This window comes from Carcharodon carcharias, chromosome 2 (genome assembly GCF_017639515.1).
Source record: "Carcharodon carcharias isolate sCarCar2 chromosome 2, sCarCar2.pri, whole genome shotgun sequence".
Taxonomy (NCBI): Eukaryota; Metazoa; Chordata; class Chondrichthyes; order Lamniformes; family Lamnidae; genus Carcharodon; species Carcharodon carcharias.
In genome coordinates this window covers 9839447-9858877 of record NC_054468.1, presented here as the reverse complement: position 1 = coordinate 9858877, position 19431 = coordinate 9839447, and the positions used below count along the sequence as shown (strand labels likewise).

The following is a 19431-nucleotide window of genomic DNA, read 5'->3' as shown; positions in this document are numbered from 1 at the left end:
TCTTCAACAAAAGGAAACAAGTTCCTCAGTGTCCTGAGTTGTTCTCTTCTAGTCCCAGAGGCTCCAAAGGTCGACTCATTCAGTTTTCTCTTTTGGATCCGTCTTCTGTTGAAAACTGCTTGTTGTCCTTGAAGTTTAGTTACCCTGCAACCTACCCTCTGCTTCCCAGCAGTGATGCTGAAGTGCTGTCCCATTCTGCAGATGATGATGAGCTGCCAGATGTTGAAAAAAGCCCTCATTGTGTCTTTAACTATTTACATTACATTTCTGTAACTCTCTTTTTCACAGCTACAGATTCTACTCAACTCCAATTCCTACTCTTCCCCTCCCCAAGTCACAGTCCTGGGGGATTTATCTCCCTCAGTATTCTTGGCCCTTGGGGAAGACGTCTTAGAGACATGAGGGCTTTCTTCAACATCTGGTAGCTTTGGAGCCTCTGGGACTAGAAGAGAACAACTCAGGGCACTGAGAACTTGTTTCTCCAACAAAGGACTCTGGGAAGAAGCTTCCTAAAAGGAAAAGAGTCACAGAGTCATAGAGGTCCACAGTACAGGAAAAGGCCCTTCGAATCTGCGCCAGTCAAACAAGTATCTAACTATTGTAATCCCATTTTCCAGCACTAGGCCCATAAGCTTGTATGCCATGGCATCGCAAGTGCACATCCAAATACTTCTTAAATGTTATGAGGATTTCTGACTCTACCACCCTTTCAGGCAGTGAGTTCCAGATTCCCACCACCCTCTGGGTGAAAAAATTCTTCCTCACATCCCCTCTAAACCTCCTGCCCCTTACCTTAAATCTATTTGGTTATTAAATCTGGTTATTGATCCCTCCACCAACAGGAAAAGTTCCTTCCTGTCTACCCTATCTATGCCCCTCATAATTTTATACACCTATCTTCAACTTCAGGGAAGACTATCACAGCTGTATCATCGACTGCTGCATCAAAGACTGAGAAGGGATTGAAGATCGGAGATTTCATTGATGATGAAGGAAGAAACGAAACTCCAGTCAGACTTACAGGAAAGGATGATTTCCATTGACACCTCGGGGGGACTGTCTACTTTCTGTAGGTAGTGGTAAGAGAGCCAACACCTCTCTCTCTACGAGGTTGCTCCACTGTGGGCAGTGGGATGAATTTCTGAGAATATGGAGTGAAGACAGCCTCATCTTCTGTAATGAGAGGAATTTCCTGTAGACAATCAACTCGGGGACAAGAATCTGTACAAGAATCTGCAGCTTCAAGAGTGCTAAAGATTCTGTTGCAGCTTCTGCTCTGACCTCCAGCTTTGAAGAGAAGATGATTTTTAGCTGGGACTGAAGTATAGCGGGGGGCGGGGGGGAAGGGTGGGGAGGGGCAATTAGCTTTGACCCTGGGAAAGTACCAACTTTCTAACAGTGTGATCCTCTATGGACTCTGACCTGGACTCAGGCAAAGCATCCTCTTCATGAACAACAGGAGATAAAGTCAACAATACATGTGTAGATTCAATGGAACTAAGGACTGAACGCTGCTCAGCCACTAAAAGCTCAGCTGATTCCTTAAACAGACCACAGAGACATCATGAGGTGCATCCATCAACAGGAAAGATGAATCATTCTCTAGGACCTCAACCTCCAAGCGGTCACTCAGTACAGCAAGGGATTCTTCCCCATCACACTCTAGGAAGAGACAATTCGGGTCCAGCAGCTCTTCATGCCAATGGTCACCGTCTGCTGCAGTGCCGACTGTATCCTCCACCTCTGGCCTGACTTGGTGAAGAACTGGGGGATTCAGAACTTCCTTGTCTGTCCGGGGTCTGGTGGTTGGTGTCTCTGTGAAAGAAAGGGACTGACTGCTGAGTGTATAAACTTCCTCAGCTTCTGAAGACTGAATGTCCACGGCTTCTAAATAAAAGGTTGAAGGGTGTTCATGGAAAACAGTGAGTCATTCAAATGATGAACATCATCTATTTTTCCTAAGATTACTTGGAATAAGCCAACATTCCCGAGGAATTCTGTTGGGTCTTCTGGTTCTGGACTTTCCATTTCTTGGAAGAAATGCTTTTCATAAATACTTTCTGGTCTTCGACTTCAGTTAAAATTGCTGGATTTACAGAAACGCTTGAAATGTCCAGTTTGGCCACACAGGAAGCGTTCTGCACCCCCTGCTGGGCAGTCCTGGCGTCTGTGTTGGGTTTTCACAAGCATCTGAAAATGGCTGCTGGCATGGGGTTTCCCACCCTATTGGGCGGTTTGGTGGGCTCTCTTATGGGTGGGGCCACTGCCCGTGGGCCTACCCAATCTACGGAGTCGCGTGAAGCCTCAGAGTCACCATGAACGGTAGTTCTGATTCAGCGTTCGGAGTTGAGGCCGTATTGTGCACCGAACTGCCAGCATGAAAACCAAGGCAGATCAAAAAAGGTATTATAAGCTTTAAGAACGGGCTCAAGGTCCGATGAACTCCAGTCTTAGCAGAACGCATCTGCTACTGGACCTACTGCATAAAGGAAGCAGCTAACCAGAAGCTTTGGCTCCTTTTTATGAAGACTTGATAATCCTCGATATCAGAGAAAATGGCGTTTCTATAACTCCCACTGCTGGCCCCTCTGCAGACCCTTGAGGCAGTCAAACGGGCAGGACAAGGGCAAGGGGCTGCTCACTAGATACGACCATCGTTACCTCTCCCCAATCTGCCTCCTGCTTCTGCTCATAATTCTTCAGCTTCTTTCAAAAGTTTCTTCACTCTGCAATTCCTTCGATAACGCCGATGTACCGTGTGGTTGTATCTCCGATTGAAACGTATAAGATCCTCGAGATCCTGAGGGATCTTGAAAGGGTGGATTGTGGAAAGGATGTTTCCTCTTGTGGGAGAATTTAGAATTAGGTGAGCGGTCACTCTTTCAAACCAGAGATGAGGCAAAATTCTTTTCACTTCGTGAGTCTCTGGAACTCTCTTCCTGAGAAGTTGGTGGAAGCAGTGTCTTTGAATATTTTTTAAGGCAGAGTGGATAGATTCTTGGTAAGCAAGGGGGCAATGGATTATCAGGGGTAGGTGGGATACAGATGTCTGGTTGCTATCAGGTCAGTCATGATCTTATTAAATGGCGGAGCAGGCTCGAGGGGCTGAATGGCCTACTCCTGTATCTTGTTTGTATCTATCTTTTGTATTGATGTCTCTATCACTGTCACCATGTTCTGAGATTGGGTTCTGATGTCTTGGGCTCTAGGCGTGGGATTTATTTCTTAGACAGTCTGCAGACATACTCTAGTATCTGCTTAGCACTTGTTGATTAGTACTACATCTAAACAAGTTTACAGAGTTGGCATGTTGCTGCTAGGCATGAGAGAGAGAGAGAGAGTCTAATTCATTATTAATAGTGTCAGTGGTACATCATCACCTACACCATACATTAGCCCATCTGTTAATCTTTTTACTACATCCCAACCCTGTTCAACCAACTCTCATACTCCCCCCAAATTTGCACTTTGGGATTGCACAACGTCTGAGGCATTAAATTGGGTCTCACCAGGGGACAGTTTGGGAACTGCACTAAGAGAGACCAAGGTTCACCTAGTTCACCGTCTACCATCCTGCCAATCACATGAGCAAACATAGTGGAGTTATTGACTGATCACAGTAATCAATGCCTATCATTGAGTCTACAACAGAACCAGACATGACGTGAGAAAAACTCTCAGAAGGGGGGTGCGATTTAAAAACCACAGGTCCAAAGTAACCTGTTCCTCCCAGGTCATGTTCCACACAGCTCACGTAATGTCCCAAAGCACTCTCTTGTTCCTCCTAGGTTCTGGGGTCAGCCCTTGCTCTGTAGGTAGCACTGTCATTTCTTGAGTCTAGAAAGTTGCGGATTCCAGTCCCACTCCAGGGGACTCGAACACAAAATCTCAGCGGACGCTCCCAGTGTCGTGCTGAGTGAGTGCTGCATAGTTAAACTGAGACCCTGTCTGTCCTTTCAGGTGAATATTAAACACACCCCGTGGGGCAGGCCCGGGAGTGGCTGTGAAATGGACCGCTGCCCGCGATTCCACGCCCGCCGGCCGATTAACGGGGTGTGGCGGGAGGAGAGTGAGCGCTGAAGTCTGCGCCTGCGTGGGGTGGGGTGGGGTGGGGTGGGGTGGGGGGGTCGGGTAGCGCGCACTGAAAGCTGCCTCATGGAGCTGAAGGATTTGACAATGAAAAATAAAGGTTTGTAAAATAAGGGAAACGTGTCCCCACGTGTGACTCGGTCACATGAACAGGGACATATTAAAGACGATGCTTAAGAATTTATCTTTTTAAAAAATTCCTGTTGGAAACCTCATCCTTCCCTAAAAATTGCAAAGGCTGCCAGGCCTATTCGCCAACCAACCCGCGTGTGCCCGCCGGCCGATCTGTCATGATGGGTGCGCGGTAACGTCCGGACACCCACCTGACGTCACCACTCGCTATTTTACTCCCAATCGGGCCAGCTGCGCGTGTCTGCCAGACGTAAAACTCTGCCCCATGTCCCTATTGGAGGAAGAGCAGGGGAGTTCCCCCGGTCTCCCGGACATTCTTAAACCATCTGAACCAACTTTGAAAACAGACCGTCTGGTCGTTGTGGGAGCTTGCTGTGCATTATCGGCTGCTGCTTTCCCTGCAGCGACGGTGCTTCTTTGGCTGTAAAGTACCGTTTGCCATCCTGAGGTAGTCTCTGTCCTACATACTCTCCTTCCTCCCTGATTCCTTATTGTCTTCAAATCACGTCTCTATTACCTTCCCTAGGAGCTCAAGGCTGGGGAGTGTCTCACCACCCGCAGCCTCTCCTCTAGCTACAAGGTGACAAGCTGTTACTAACAAGCTTGATGTCAAACACTACATCCCTGCTTGACCTCACACTTCCAGCTTGTGTATAGAGTATGCAGCACATGAACACATCATTCAGCCCAGCTGCTCCATGCTGGCCTTTATACTCCACATAAGCCTTCTCCCACCCTACTTCATCTCACCCTATCAGCCTATCCCTCCATTTCTCATGCCTCATGTACTCGTCTGCTTTCCCCTTAAACGTCTCTGTTCAATTCACCTCAACTACTCCCTGCGTTAGTGAGTTCCACATTCCCCAGCACTCCCTTGGTAAAGAAGTTTCTCCTGAATTCCTTATCATATTTATTAGTGGCATCGAGGACTCTGGGTCTATACTCGATGTAGTTTAGAAGGATGAGGGGGGATCTGATTGAAACTTACAGAATACTGAAAGGCCTGGATAGAGTGGACGTGGGGAAGATGTTTCCATTAGTAGGAGAGACTAGGACCTGAGGGCACAGCCTCAGAGTAAAGGGAAGACCTTTTAGAACAGAGTTGAGGAGAAACTTCTTTAGCCAGAGAGTGGTGAATCTATGGAATTCATTGCCACAGAAGGCTGTGGAGGCCAGGTCATTGAGTGTATTTAAGACCGAGATAGATAGGGTCTTGATTGGTAAGGGGATCAAAGGTTACGGGGAGAAGGCGGGAGAATGGGGTTGAGAAACTTATCAGCCGTGATTGAATGGCGGAGCAGACTCGATGGGCCGAATGGCCTAATTTCTGCTCCTATGTCTTATGGTCTTATATAGGGACGGGCAATTAGTGCTGGCCTAGCCAGCAAAGCAAACATCCCACGAATGAATATTTAAAAATGTATCATATTCATTGCTGATAGTTTTGATCTCCCACACCAGTACAAATATTCTCTCCACATCTACCCCTTCATGAACTTACGGATGGCTATTAGGTCACCCCATCAGGAGTCCCGAAGTACATTGCATTTTACTCAGTGAGATGTTGTGATCTGGAATGAGCTGCCTGACAGGGCGGTCGAAGCAGATTCAATCGTAACTTTTAACAGAGGACTGAATAGCTACTTGAAATTTTCCAGGGCTGTAAGAAAGAGCTGGGGGAGGGTGGGGGGATGGGGATGGGGGTGGGGGATGGGGGCGGTGTAATTGGGTAGCTTTCTCAAAGAGTCAGGGCAGGCATGGGCTGATGAATGGCCTCCTTCCTTTCAGTGTGACTCTATAATGAATTTTCCTCTGGGGGCTGTGAGACTGAGCTCACCTTTTGTAAACACAAGAGATAACTCGGCATTTATTTTTGATGTTTGTTCAATTTTTAGCTTTTTCACCCCGAGGTAACGGATGGTGCAGTTGATTGGAAGCTGTGCCTGGGAGGGTGGTGGTTGCCTCACATCTTTTAAAAAGTACCTGGATGAGCACTTGGCACGTCATAACATTCAAGGCTATGGGCCAAGTGCTGGTAAATGGGATTAGGTAGGTAGGTCAGGTGTTTCTCACATGTCGGTGCAGACTCGATGGACCGAAGGGTCTCTTCTGCACTGTGTGATCCTGTGTGATCTACACGCACATAATCGCAGCTCGCTGACTTTGATGGGTTTTTGAGCCACACGTGTTTTATAAACTGAATGACTCCCTTGATGTAGCAATGTTGAGTAAATTCATCCTTCCCCTCTGTCAGGAAGAGATATTAATGTATATAATATTATTAGAAATGTTTTTAAAATAGAGATTTAGTCTGTGTGCATGTGCTAATTGGATTAAAGCCAGCTAGTCTGGGTGCTTTGATGTACGGTAGTTGCGGTGTAAACAGTAGTTAGAGGGTACATTTGCATTTTGTTGAATGGAGCATTCAAGAGTGGGAATTAAATCTTGCACCTAGATAGGAGGGACCAAGCAACGTTTATATTACTAATAAAATTGATACTATGAAAGGGGTTCAAAAGGCCTGGTGAAACAACGAGACTTTACATTCAAAGGGGAAGGCTGGGTATAACAGAAAGGAGTTTGTGGTGTGTGCAGGTCAGAGGCATGTAAGGTCTAAGCCTGTAAGCCTACAACTGTCTGCAAAGGGCCAAATTGAAACGAACCTCATTGTGAATTGTCTGTTTAAGTGTATTGGATTTTGTTGCCTTAGTGGAGATTAATTTGGGAATTTATTAAAAGTTTTGATGGTAATTTGTAGCCATGTTGTAAATTAATAAATGTTTCATTTAGTTTGATATGAAAACCTCTCGAGAACTGGTACTCTTATTCCTGAATTTAGAGCTGCTACTCAAAACATACCAATCGAAAATATGGATTATGACAGTTGTTTAAAGTTTGCCTCTGGGATTTGAAATAACTCAGCCTTTACAAACTGCTGTGTCATAACACCCTCCTCCCCAACGGTGCGATTGCTGTACAGACTTTACAGTAAGTATAAGTTACGCAAGTACATAAAGTTATGCTGCGTGTGCTGCAGTTCAATTGGTAGTGCTCTGTCCTTTGAGTCACAAGGTTGTTGGTTCAAGTCCCACTCCAGGACTTGAGCACAAAACTCAAGACTGCCACTACGGAGGGAATGTTCCACTATTGGTGGTGTCATCTTTTGCTTGAACTGAGCCACTATATGGGCCACTTAGGTGGATGCAAATATTTTGAAGAACAACAGGGGAGTCCTGACCAATATTTACCCCTCAATTAACATCACAGAAACAGATTGATTTGGTCATTATCCCACTGCTGTTTGTGGGATCTTGCTGTGTGCAAATTGGCTGCTAAGTTTCCTACATTAGAACAGTGACTACACTTAAAGTATCTCATACAAACATATGAATTAGGAGCAGGAGTAGGCCATTCGGCCCCTCAAGCCTGCTCTGCCATCCAATAAGAGCATGGCTGATCTGAATATAATCTCAACCCCACATTCCTACCTACCCCTGATAACCTTTCATCTCCTTGTTTCATCAAGAACCTATCTAACTATGCCTTAAAAATATTCAAAGACTCAGCTTTCACTGCCTTTTGAGGAAGAGAGTTACAAAGACTGACTACCTTCTGAGAGAATAAGTTTCTCCTCATCTCTGTCTTAAATGAGCGACCCCTTATTTTTAAACAGTGACCTCTAGTTCTAGATTCTCCCACAAGAGGAAACATCCTCTCCATATCCACCCTGTCAAGACCCCTCAGGATCTTAAAGGTTTCAGTCAAGTTGCCTCTTACTCCTCTAAACTCCAGTGGATACAAGCCTAACCTGTCCAGCTTTTCCTCATAAGACAATCCATCCATTCCTGATATTAGTCTAGTAAAGCTTCTCTGAACTGCTAATGCATTTACATCCTTCCTTCAATAAGGAGACCAATACTGTACCCAATACTCCAGGTGTGGTCTGACAAGTGCCCTGTAACTGAAGCATAACCTCCCTACTTTAGTAATCAATTCCTGTCACAATAAATGACAACATTCTATTAGCTTTCCTTATTACCTGCTGTACCTGCATACTAACCTTTTGTGATTCATGCACTAGGACACCCAGATCCCTCTGCATCTCAAGCACTTTGAGACATCTAGTGGTCATAAATAAATGCATAAATGCAAGTTTTTCTCTTCTGTTTTTTTAAACTTATCCTTCCCAATCGATGAAGTGGAGGCAGAGGATTGGCTGATGGGACACTGCTGGGTTCCAGGTTCAATCTGTTGTGAATCATGCTGTGGGTCATTTTACTATGTGGAGCTGGTATACTTAGCCAAGCCCCATTCTACCCTCACCTGACACAACAGTAGTCACATGAGTTGCAACAATGGCTGATATCACCACCCCACCCCACCCCACCCCACCCCACCCCTCCCCACCCCACCCCACCTCACCCCTCCCCACCCCACCTTCTCTCTTCCTCTGTGTAGTCCAGGGACCCTGCGGCTAACTGAAGATGGGACCTCGGATGGTCAGCCTCGCTCGTTAAACATTGCCTGATGCCACAAGGGAACAGAATGCCGGTTATTTATCTCACTGCCGTCTGTGGGATCCTGCTGTGCACAAGTTGGTGCCACATGCCCTATACTACGACAGTCACTGCACTTCAACAAGTACCTGATTCTCTGTAAAGTGGTTTGGAATGCCCTGAACCCATGAGAATGGCCATAGGGCCACAAAGCTGTCTGCTTTCCTTGATGGAATGGGTCGAGATTGGAAGAAAATCACCAGGGGATCCAGCTCTTGGCTGTTAATTGGAATCCTGGCGCAGACATTGCTAAAAGCTAACAGGCAGGTACAATGGAGTTTGGAATAAAAAGGGGGATGAAAGTTATGTTACAGGTGCATAAAGTTCTCTTAGACAACACGCAGAGTAACTGTGTCCAGTTCTGGGCAGCGAACCTCACGAAGGACAGACTTGCCTTGGGTTGGGTCCAGCACATGTTCACCAAAATGATGCCGGGATTGAGAAGGTTAAGTCATGAAGACAGGTTGCATAAACTAGGCTTGTATTCCCTTGCGTATAGAAGAGCGAAAGGTGATTTAACCAAGGTGCTTAGGATAATTGATTGATTCATTTTTATTGCGCAAGGGCATCGAGAGATATGGAGCAAAGACAATTAATTCTTTTTATTTTTTATTCATTCACAGGACGTGAGCATCATTGGAAAAAGCCAGCATTTATTGCCCATCCCTAACTGATCGTAAGAAGATAGTGGTGAATCGTGTTCTGGAATGTAACGCAGTGACTTGCCAGGCCATTTCAGAGCACAGCTAAGAGCCTGGAGTCACATGGTAGGCCAGACCAGGTAAGGACAGCAGATTTCTTTCCCTAAAGGACATTAGTGAACCAGATGGGTTTTCATAAAAATCTGGTAGCTTCATGCTCACCATTACTTAGACTAGATTTGTTTTCCATTCTAGATGTTATTTAATAAGTTGAATTTAAATTCCTCCAGCTGCCTTGGTGGGATATGAACTCATGTCGCTAGACAATTAGTTCAGGCCTCTGGGTTACGAGTCCAGTAACGTAACCACTAAGCTACCGTGCCCACTAGAGTTACGATACAGATCAGCCATGACCTAAACGATTGGTGGAACACGCTTTGGGGGTTAATGGTAGAGCTCACTGGATAATGATCAGGAAGGTTAACCTTCACTCCACCCCCATTGATCACCATACTGAATGGAATCGGTTAATTCACCACAAGCTGGTCTGTTTGGAGAACGGATTTACCCTTCTGGATCACAGGAAGTAAACTCTAAACCTCTAACTCTCACTGTCTTCTGATTTGCTAACAGGGCACCAAGGAGGGCACCCCCACCCCCCACCCCCCTCCTCTTCTTCGAAATAACACCCTTTGATGTTCACCTGGGAGGGCAGATGGAGGCCTCAGGTCAACGTCTCATCCTGGAGGGAGCACCTCCCGGCATCATTTTGGTGAACATGTGCTGGACCCACCCCAAGGCAAGTCTGTCCTTCGTGAGGTTCGGTGCCCAGAACTGGACACAGTTCCTCTGCGTGTTGTCTAAGAGAACTTTATGCAGCTGTAACATAACTTCCACCCCCTTTATTATTCCAAACCCCATTGTACCTGCCTGTTAGCTTTTAGCGATGTCTGCGCCAGGATTCCAATTAACAGCCAAGAGCTGGCCTTTCAAGATTCATTGTCATAGTTTTAAAGCAGCGAGGCTGGGGCAGATGCAGGGACGATCTGAAATCAAAGCTTTTCCTTATCCTTCCTCAACCCCGACTCTGTCTCCAATGGTGTTTAATGCTGAGTTCCTTTTAATGCATCACCTTTGCTGGTATTAAACCTGCTTCAGTTATTATTTTTTTTAATTCATTCATGCGATGTGGGCATCAGTGCCTTTGGCATTTATTGCCCATCCCTAAAAGTTATAAAGGTAACGCCAGGATAATGCATTACAAAATGGAAAATGATGATCATATTTTACCCCTGTAGCGATTTTGAAACAAATTAAAGCATCAGCCATGCCTCAGTGTACAGCACCCTCACTTCTCAATCAAAATGTACTCAGTTTGATCGCTGCCTGAACACAGAATCCAAACTGACACTCCCAGTGCTGTACTGAGGGAATCCTGCACTGTTGGGGGTGCTGTCCTTGTCCCTCACAGGTGGGACATAAAAGAGCAGGGGAGTTCACCCCCTGGCAGCCAGAGCCAACATTTATCCCTCAATCAACATCACGAATACAAATTATCTGGTCATCATCACATTGTTGGATAGTGGGAGCTTGCTGTGCACAAATTGGCTGTCACATTTCCTACATTGCAACAGTGGCTACACTTCAAATTAATTCATTAGCTGTAAGGCACCTTGGGACATACTGAGGTCATGTAAGTTGCTGCGTAGGAAGGCAAGTTCTTTCATTCTTTAACATAGGAAGTGAGTTCTCCAATGGCAGGGCGGCAGGGAGTGAATCATCTTCCTCAGGCCTGATCACAGTGAGGAAGAGGCAGGCAAGAAGAGTCACAAAGAGCCATGTTGATCCTAATAACCCAGTTGTTAAATAATCCATTCACCCCTCGCTGCAATAATCTATACTTTAAGAAATGGAATGAGAGGAGACTTCCCAGTTCATGATCTAAAATATTGAACCATGCACTCTGACAGGAACTGCAGTCCCACAGCCTCTCTGACTCAGAGAAGCAGAGCTCGATTTTCCAGTCCCTGATTTCCAGTGGGCAGGAGGTCATGCATCTTTCGAGGCTCGAGTGTCTGTTTTTTAAGTTAACTGGCTGTTAACTCTATGTTAAATCCAGCTCTGGCCTCAGGCACATCCCCGGCTCCCTTCGTTTCACCATTGGCGGCTGGGGCTTCAGCTGCCTGGACCCTAATTTCCGGAAATTCCCTGTCTAACTAACCCTCTCCGCCTCTTCCTGGGGTGGTTCAGGTGAATAGAATAGATGTATTTAAAGGGGAGCTGGATAAATACATGAGGGGCAGAGGAAAGGGAGGATATGTTGGTCGGGTGAGATGAGGGTTGGTGTGCAGCATAAACACTAGCATGGGCTAGTCAGGCTGAATGGTCTCTCTCCATGCTGTAGATTCAATGTGAGGACAGTCCTTTTAACCTCTGACTGAGTTTTTGGTCATCTGTACTAACATCTCCTTATGTGGCTCAGTGTCAAATTTTGACTGACTTATGCTCCTGTGACATTTTATTACTATATAAAAACACATTGTTATTGTAATTCCAAGAGAAGAAGTTCTCCATCCCACTTCTCCCCTCTCAAAGATTCAGAAACTTCCAGGGATCATGATCATTATGAACATCCCTCACTGAGACTTCAGCAGGAGTCACTGAGCAGGGGTCTGGAGCTATCTTAACCAAAATGGGACATTGAATCAGACTGTCATTCCTCAAAAATCTGGCTGAGATATTGCACAGCATGATCCCAGAGTCTCTGATTGTAACTATATGGAGTTGTCTGCCTCACATCGGATACGGTTTGCTGTCTGGTCTGCTCTGCCTGGAGTGAATAATGCAAAATTCACAAGGGCAGTGTGCAGAAAATGATACAGGCTTAACATTCCTCATTTGGGTACAAACACAAAAGACTCGAACTCAAGTTCTGTCGAAGGGTCATGAGGACTCGAAACGTCAACTCTTTTCTTCTCCGCCGATGCTGTCAGACCTGCTGAGTTTTTCCAGGTAATTCTGTTTTTGTTTTTGTTTTGCATTTCTATAAGCCTTTCAGAACCTCAGGCTTTCCCACAGTGCTATAGAGAAGCCACAGAGACACTTTGTGCAGTGTAGTCATTGATGTAATGCGGCAACCAATTTATGCACAGCAAGCTCCCACAAACAGCAAATGATCAGATAATTAGTTTGTAGTGATATCGGTTGAGGGATAAACACTGGCTGTGATTCTGGGGAGAACTGCCCTGCTCTTCCTCAGATAGTGCCACGAGATGTTTTGCATTCACACAAGAGGGTAGACAGGACCAACAGGGGTCAAACAGCTGAGAACACTCCAAATATTGGGTATTTATGTAAGGACAAAAGGAACAGGTTCATATATCTGTTGTTTGTAGGAACAGTAGGAAGCATGCAAAAGCTATTGTCTGAATAGATGACATGACAAATGGCTGCATTGTCCATGGTTTAAAAGTATTTTTTGGTTTCTCTTGTTTTTGTCAGTGATGGGGAAGCTGTAACTTCATTTTTCTCGGAAACAAGGCTATGAACTTCAAGTTTCTGGGAAAACTGAAACTAGTTGAAGCAGACAAAGACACAGAGCCATAAGAAGCTCAGATTTCCCAGCAGTGCAGTGCAGACAGACTGTGGAGAGTTGTATATGGGGCAGTTTAAAGAAGGAAACTTGAAGGCTGTATCCAGGAGTGGGAAAAGGGAGAAAACCCTTCAGTATAGACAGATCTGGGACTTCTACGAAGGAATTATAGACTCTGAAAGAACAGAAGACCCATACATTAATCCTCCTCAAGGAAAGGCCAATTGCCTTTTGAAATCTCCTATGGAATGTACTTTCTCAAGTAGAGCGTTCCAGATCTTAACAATCCACTGTTTGAAATGATTTCTCCCCATTTTCCTCATGCATTGCCAATTAAATTAAAACCTAAGACCCACTTGCTCTGTTAAAACCCTTTCTAATGTCAAAAACCTCCACTAGATCTCCCCTTAACCTTCTCTGTTCTAGGGAGAACAATACCAGCTTTCCCAGTCTCCCCACATTAACTGAAGCCCCTCATCCCTGATATCATCCTGATTAATCTCCTCTACACCCTCTTAGGTCATGACATTCTTTTTGAAAGTGGTGCCCGGAATCGGACACGATACCCCTGCTGATGCCAAACCCGAAATTTGTAAAAGCTTAACAGGACTTTGTTGTTTCCGTGTTCAGTACCCTTGTTTAATAAATTCTCAACTGCCTTCTCATCTTGTCCTGAAACCTTTGTGAAGGTGCGGCTCCCGATCCCTCTGCTACCGCACCTCTCCTCACAATAATACCATTCAGATTAGACTGTCTCAGCATCCCCATTTCCCCAGTCTGCCGACTTGGGTGGGTCACTGTTAGCCTTATATGGTGGCTTTGGATTTTGGCTCTGCCTTTTGGGTTATCAATTTAAGAAAGAATGTCATCATAAGAACATAAAAATAGGGGGGAGGGCGGGGGGCAGAAGTAGGCCATTCAGCCCCTCAAGCCTGCTCCACCGTTCAATCAGATCGCAGCTGATCTTCTACCTTGTCTACTTTTCCCTGCCGAATCCCGACAGCCCTCCATTCTCTTTGTAAACATGGACCTATCAACTCCTGCCTCAAACACGCTCAACAACTGTACATTCACATTCAGCAATGTCCACACCTCATCAATGAAATAAAAAAAAACTATTTTTGCTGCTCTTTCCAGCTTGCACCTAGAATTCCCTGTACAAATCTCTGAACCAAGATAGTGATTGTTGGCAGGCTATTCAACAACAGGCAGCATCGCAGTTGAGTCTGATTCTTTTCCCCAACTCCAACGATTGTTCCCACTTCCTAGCCCAGGGAGTTGTCATCATTGACTGCATTGTCCCTCTTCACCCCGCACTCACCCTCCCAGTAAAGCTTCTACCCAGCACAAAGCTCCTGACTCCAACCCTAATGTCCGCTAGAGGGTACCAGCTGCTTCTAGTGTGTGGCTGAGGGCCCACACTATGTGATGAGATGATTACCTGTAGGAGGTGTCTGGCAGGAGATCCCGTATGACATAGGCCGTGACATTGTCCACAGTTAGCTGGCTCTCTCCGAGGTCTATGCTGTATGAGAGGATCTCAGACCCGTTACTGCAAGGTTCAGCCCACTTGACCGCGAGGCAGGTGGAAGACGAGGTCAGACAAGGGTCCAGGTGTTGGTCATCCAAGACGTAGAGGGTGGAGACAGCAGCAGGGACTGAGGCAGGGGTTGTGTGGGTGATCACACTGCTGTAAGGCCCCGCACCTGCCTGGTTAGTAGCCTAAGCAGAAAGGGAAAGAGAGCACACTGTCAAGAGATCACTAAAGACCTGCCCCGCATCAAGAAGGAAACCTAAGCCCAATAGTCATAACCCATCCTGAAGGCCCCCAGCACCGGGGGCTAGGAAGGACCCTACATGGTGCCAAACATTCACTGTGAGAGTCCACTTGGCTGCCTGTTGCAAGGTGACAGTCCCATCATCCAAAGCAAAGCCAAATGCTTGGAGGTAGAATCATAGAATGTTACAGCGTAAGAGAAGGCCATTCGGCTCTCTGTGATTCTGGCCCATCATGCCTTAGCCAGCTGTTTGAGAGTGTTTTCCAATTAGTCCGAATCTCCCCTGCTATTTCCCCGTAATCTTGTAAATTTTTACCTTGCAAATATTTATCCAATTGCCTTTCAGGAGTTACTGTTCAATCTGCTGCCCTTTCACTCCAGCTCACAACAACTGCAGCGGGTCAAGAAGGCAGCTCACCACCACCTTCTCAAGGGCAATTAGGGATGGGCAATAAATGCTGGGCCTAGCCAGCGACGCCCACATCCCATGAATGAATAACAAATTTGCTACATAAAAATACTGTCCCTCAGCTCCTCAATGTCAATTACCATTAAAATGAATGATATTCAAACCCAACAGCGAAAGGAATCGAGGGATATGGAGAACAGGCAGGAACGTGGAGTTGAACTGTGATTTTATTTGAGGGGCTGATTGTCCTACTCCTATTTAAAATCCTAGAATCGATACAGTAAAAAAAGCCACTCAGCCCATCATGTCCGTGTTAGCTCTCCTAAGGAACAATTCACATCCCTGCATGTCCCTCCTTTACAGGAATCGAGAAAACTTAGAAAATGGAGAACCATTTGCGGCACACAAGGTGGGGGGGGGCCCGCTCGGCCCATTGTGTCTGTGCCAGCGAAAAAAATCAAGCCACCCAGCTTAAGCCCATTTTCCAGCAATTAGTCCGTAGCCCCGCAGGTTACAGCACTTGAGGTGCAGATCCTGACACCTTTTAAATGAGTTGGGTGGGGGGGGGGCGGTTTCTGCCTTTACCACCCTATCAGGCAGTGAGTTCCAGGGGCCCCCACCACCCTCTGGGCAAAAGAAATGTTTCCCAACCATCCCATCCCACCCCCCCGCCCCCACCACCCCCCTCTAGTCTCTCTACCAATCACTTTTTAAATCTATGCCCCCTAGTCACTGACCTCTCCATTATTGGAAATAGGTCCTTCCCATCCACTCTATCCAGATCCCTCATAACCTTGGACATATCAATCAGATTACCCCTCAGCCTCCTCTGCTCCAAGGAGAACAACCCCAGCCTGTGCAATCTTTCCTCATAGCTGCAATTTTCCAGTCCTGGCAACACCCTCATAAATCTCCTCTGTAACCTCTCTCATCCAATTACATCCTTTCTGTAATGAGGTGACCAGAACTGCACATAGTCCTCATGCTGTGGCCTAACTAGTGTTTTATACAGTTCCAGCATAACCTCCCTTGCTCTTGTATTCTATGCCTCAGCTAATAAAGGCAAGTATCTCATATGCCTTCTTAGCTACCTCATATACCTGTCCTACGACTTTCAGGTGTCTGTGAACATTCACTCCAAAGCCCCTCACTTTCTAGGAATAGTTATTAGCAATTATGAGGATAGGGTTAACATGATCAACTCTCGGTTTGATTGCTGCAAAGCCTCTTTTATTATTGACAGCCTTATTGAAAGGCTCACAGACTAGAACCCAATTGCAGTCATAGAGTGTAGGTGTGGAACTGATGTCATTTTTTATGTTCGCCGATGGGATGTAGGCATCACTGGCTAGGCCAGCATTTATGGCCCATCCTTATTTGTCCCTGAGAAGGTGGCGGTGCCACTCCAGAGGGCGTTTTTGTTTAAAGAGTCAACCACATCGCTGTGGGTCTGGAGTCACATGTAGGCCAGACCGGGTAAGGACAGCAGATATCCTTCCCTAAAGGACATTCGTGAACCAGATGGGTTTTTACGACAATCGAAAATGGTCATCGTCATTAGGCTTTTAATTCCAGATTTTATCTTGAATTCGAATTCCACCGTCTGCCTTGATGGGATCAAACCCGGGTCCCTAGAGCGTTACCCCGGGTCTCTGGATTATTTTCTGGTGACATTGTGAGATTGTATGGCAGTGGGATTTTACATTCCCGCCGAAGCCAATGAGGTTTAGAATGTCTCGTTGCATTTTACGGCCCCGGTCCCACCAAAACAAGGCTGTAAAATTCTGGCCCATGGAGTTTGTGTTTGAAAAGCCTGTAGATTGTCAGAGGATCGAACATGACAAAAGAACATGCATTTCTAAAGCAGCTTTTCACAACCTTAGTCACAACCAATGAAGTCCTTTTTTGAAGACTGGTCACCGTTGCAAGGTAGGGAGCTTGGTAGCCAATTTGCGCACAGCAAGCTCCCACAAACAGCAATGTGATAATGAGCAGTTTATCTGTGCGTATAGGTGTTGGTTGGAAGCTAAACATTGCCCAGGGCACTGGGGAGAACTCCCCTGCTCTTCTTTGAAACAGTGACCCTGGAACTTGGTAAATTTACCTGAGGGGGCAGATGGGGCCTTGGTCAACCATCTCATTCAAAAGACAGCACCTCCAACAGTGCCGCACTCCCTCAGTGCTGCACTGGGAGTGTCAGCCTATATTATGAGCTCAAGCCTCTGGAGTTTTGACCAAGGGAGCTGGGGAAGCTGAGTTCTGAGGTACTGGGTGGTGAATGTGTGAGGGCAGGAGACAATTCAAAAGGGCCTGGAATGCAGGAAGAAGGGGGGAATGTTCAGAAGGGCAAAGTGAAAATTGGAGCGTCAAGAAAGGAAATCTACCTTTTCTTCTGGGCATTTCCCACTTTGGGCTCACGGAGTAGAGAGTCCTGAATTGTGAATAGGTGCAAGGTGATTCCTGTGGACCTTTCTAGGAATAATAAGCACCACAATGCAGGAACAGAGACACCTTGTGGGGAGGGTGGGGGGGGGGGATACGTGCTCAGGTCTTTGAAGGTGGTGGATAAGTTGATGAGAGGGTTATAAAAGTAAATGGCATCCTTATTGATAAATGGAGGTGTAGGCTACATAATCACACTGATTAGGCCCCAGTCGGAGCAGTGTCTAATTCTGAACACCACACGTTAGGAGGGATGTCAAGCAACGATCTTTCTCTAATTTTTCTTCATCACACTGTGTGGCCCCTTTAAGATTGCTGTATCGCTGCGCATGTGCGCATCTTAAAGGGGACATTCATGTCACAGTCTTGGACAGGGTGCAGACCAGATTTACTAGAATGGTCCCAGGGGTGAGGGACTTCAGTTATGTGGAGGGATTGCAGAAGCTGGCGTTCTCCCAAGACCACAGAAGGCTAAGGGGAGATTTAATTGAGGCATTCAAAGTTTTGATAGGGTAATAAAGATAGATAAGGAGAAACAGTTTCTATTGGATGGGTAACCAGAGGACACATATTTAAGGTGACTGTCAATAGAACCAGAGAGGACAGGAGGAGAATTTTTTTATGTTGCAAGTTGTTATGATTTCCTGATTGAAGAAGTGGTAAAAACCTTCCATATGATTCTATCATCAGGTAACAATGATCAAAGCAGTCTACATTATTTTCACTCAAAGCAGGAAGAAAATTGGGTCAATACGTTGGGGATGATCAATGAATTTTACTGCACCTAAGTTAGTTAATGATCCATCCAATTAGATTCTGCATGTGCCCACCACTGATAACCATCTATTTTAATTATACAGTTCAGGATTCTCTGAAACACTGCCCAGAATTATAATCCAGTGAAAATCTGTCGTGCGATTAACAATAATTATATTCTCGTCGTGCATGGACTGCAAAATCACGCATTGCACCGACAGTGACGTCAAGAGAACAAGGTGAAGACGCAAGATTTAACTAGAGGTCCAGGGCAGACAGCAGCTCCCTGATGGTCTCGATTTTAGCCAGGTGTGGAACAGGAGGTGAGAGAATCACTGTCGGAACTTTTCCAACTGGCTGCTCTGAACTTTCCATTGAATCACAGAATGGTTACAGCACAGGAGGTGGCCATTCGGCCTGTTGTGTCTGTGCTGGCTCTCCAAAGGCACAATTCACCTAGTGCCATACCCCCACCTTCTCCTGTAGCCCTGAATGTTCTTCCTTTTCAGATAATACCGAGAGGTGGTGGGATAGTGGTATTGTCACTGGGCTGGTAATCCAGAGACTCAGGATAATGCTCTGGGGACCTGGGTTCAAATCCCACCACAGCAGAAGGTGGAATTTGAGTTCAATAACCATTGCCAATTGTCGTAAAAATCCATCTCATTCACTAATGTCCTTTAGGGAAGGGAATCTGCTGTCCTGGCCTGGTCTGGCCTACATGTGACTTCCAACCCACAACAATGTGGTTGACTCTTAAATACCCTCTAAACAAGGGCAATTAGGGATGAGCAATAAATGCTGGCCTAGCCAGTGATGCCTACATCCCATGAGCAAATAAAAAAAATTCTAATTTCCTCAAATGACTCAATTGAATCTGACTTCACCACACAGTGAATTCCAGATCCCAACCACTCGCTGCATGAAAACATTTCTCCTCATGTCTCCATTGATTCTTTTGCCGATCAGTTCTCGACATTTCCACCAATGGTTTTGCCCTATCTACTCTGTCCAGTCCCCTCATGATTTTGAACAC

At 46.0% G+C, this 19431-nt stretch overlaps 1 protein-coding gene across 1 annotated transcript in view; it reads right to left on the bottom strand.

Moving 5' to 3' along the window:
• fndc3ba (fibronectin type III domain containing 3Ba) overlaps window positions 1-19431 on the bottom strand; it is a 444633-nt gene that overhangs the window by 20277 nt on the left and 404925 nt on the right. The window contains exon 22 of the mRNA XM_041204259.1: window positions 14452-14732. Within this exon, the coding sequence (XP_041060193.1) occupies window positions 14452-14732 (281 nt within the window). The remainder of the gene's footprint in view (window positions 1-14451; window positions 14733-19431) is intronic.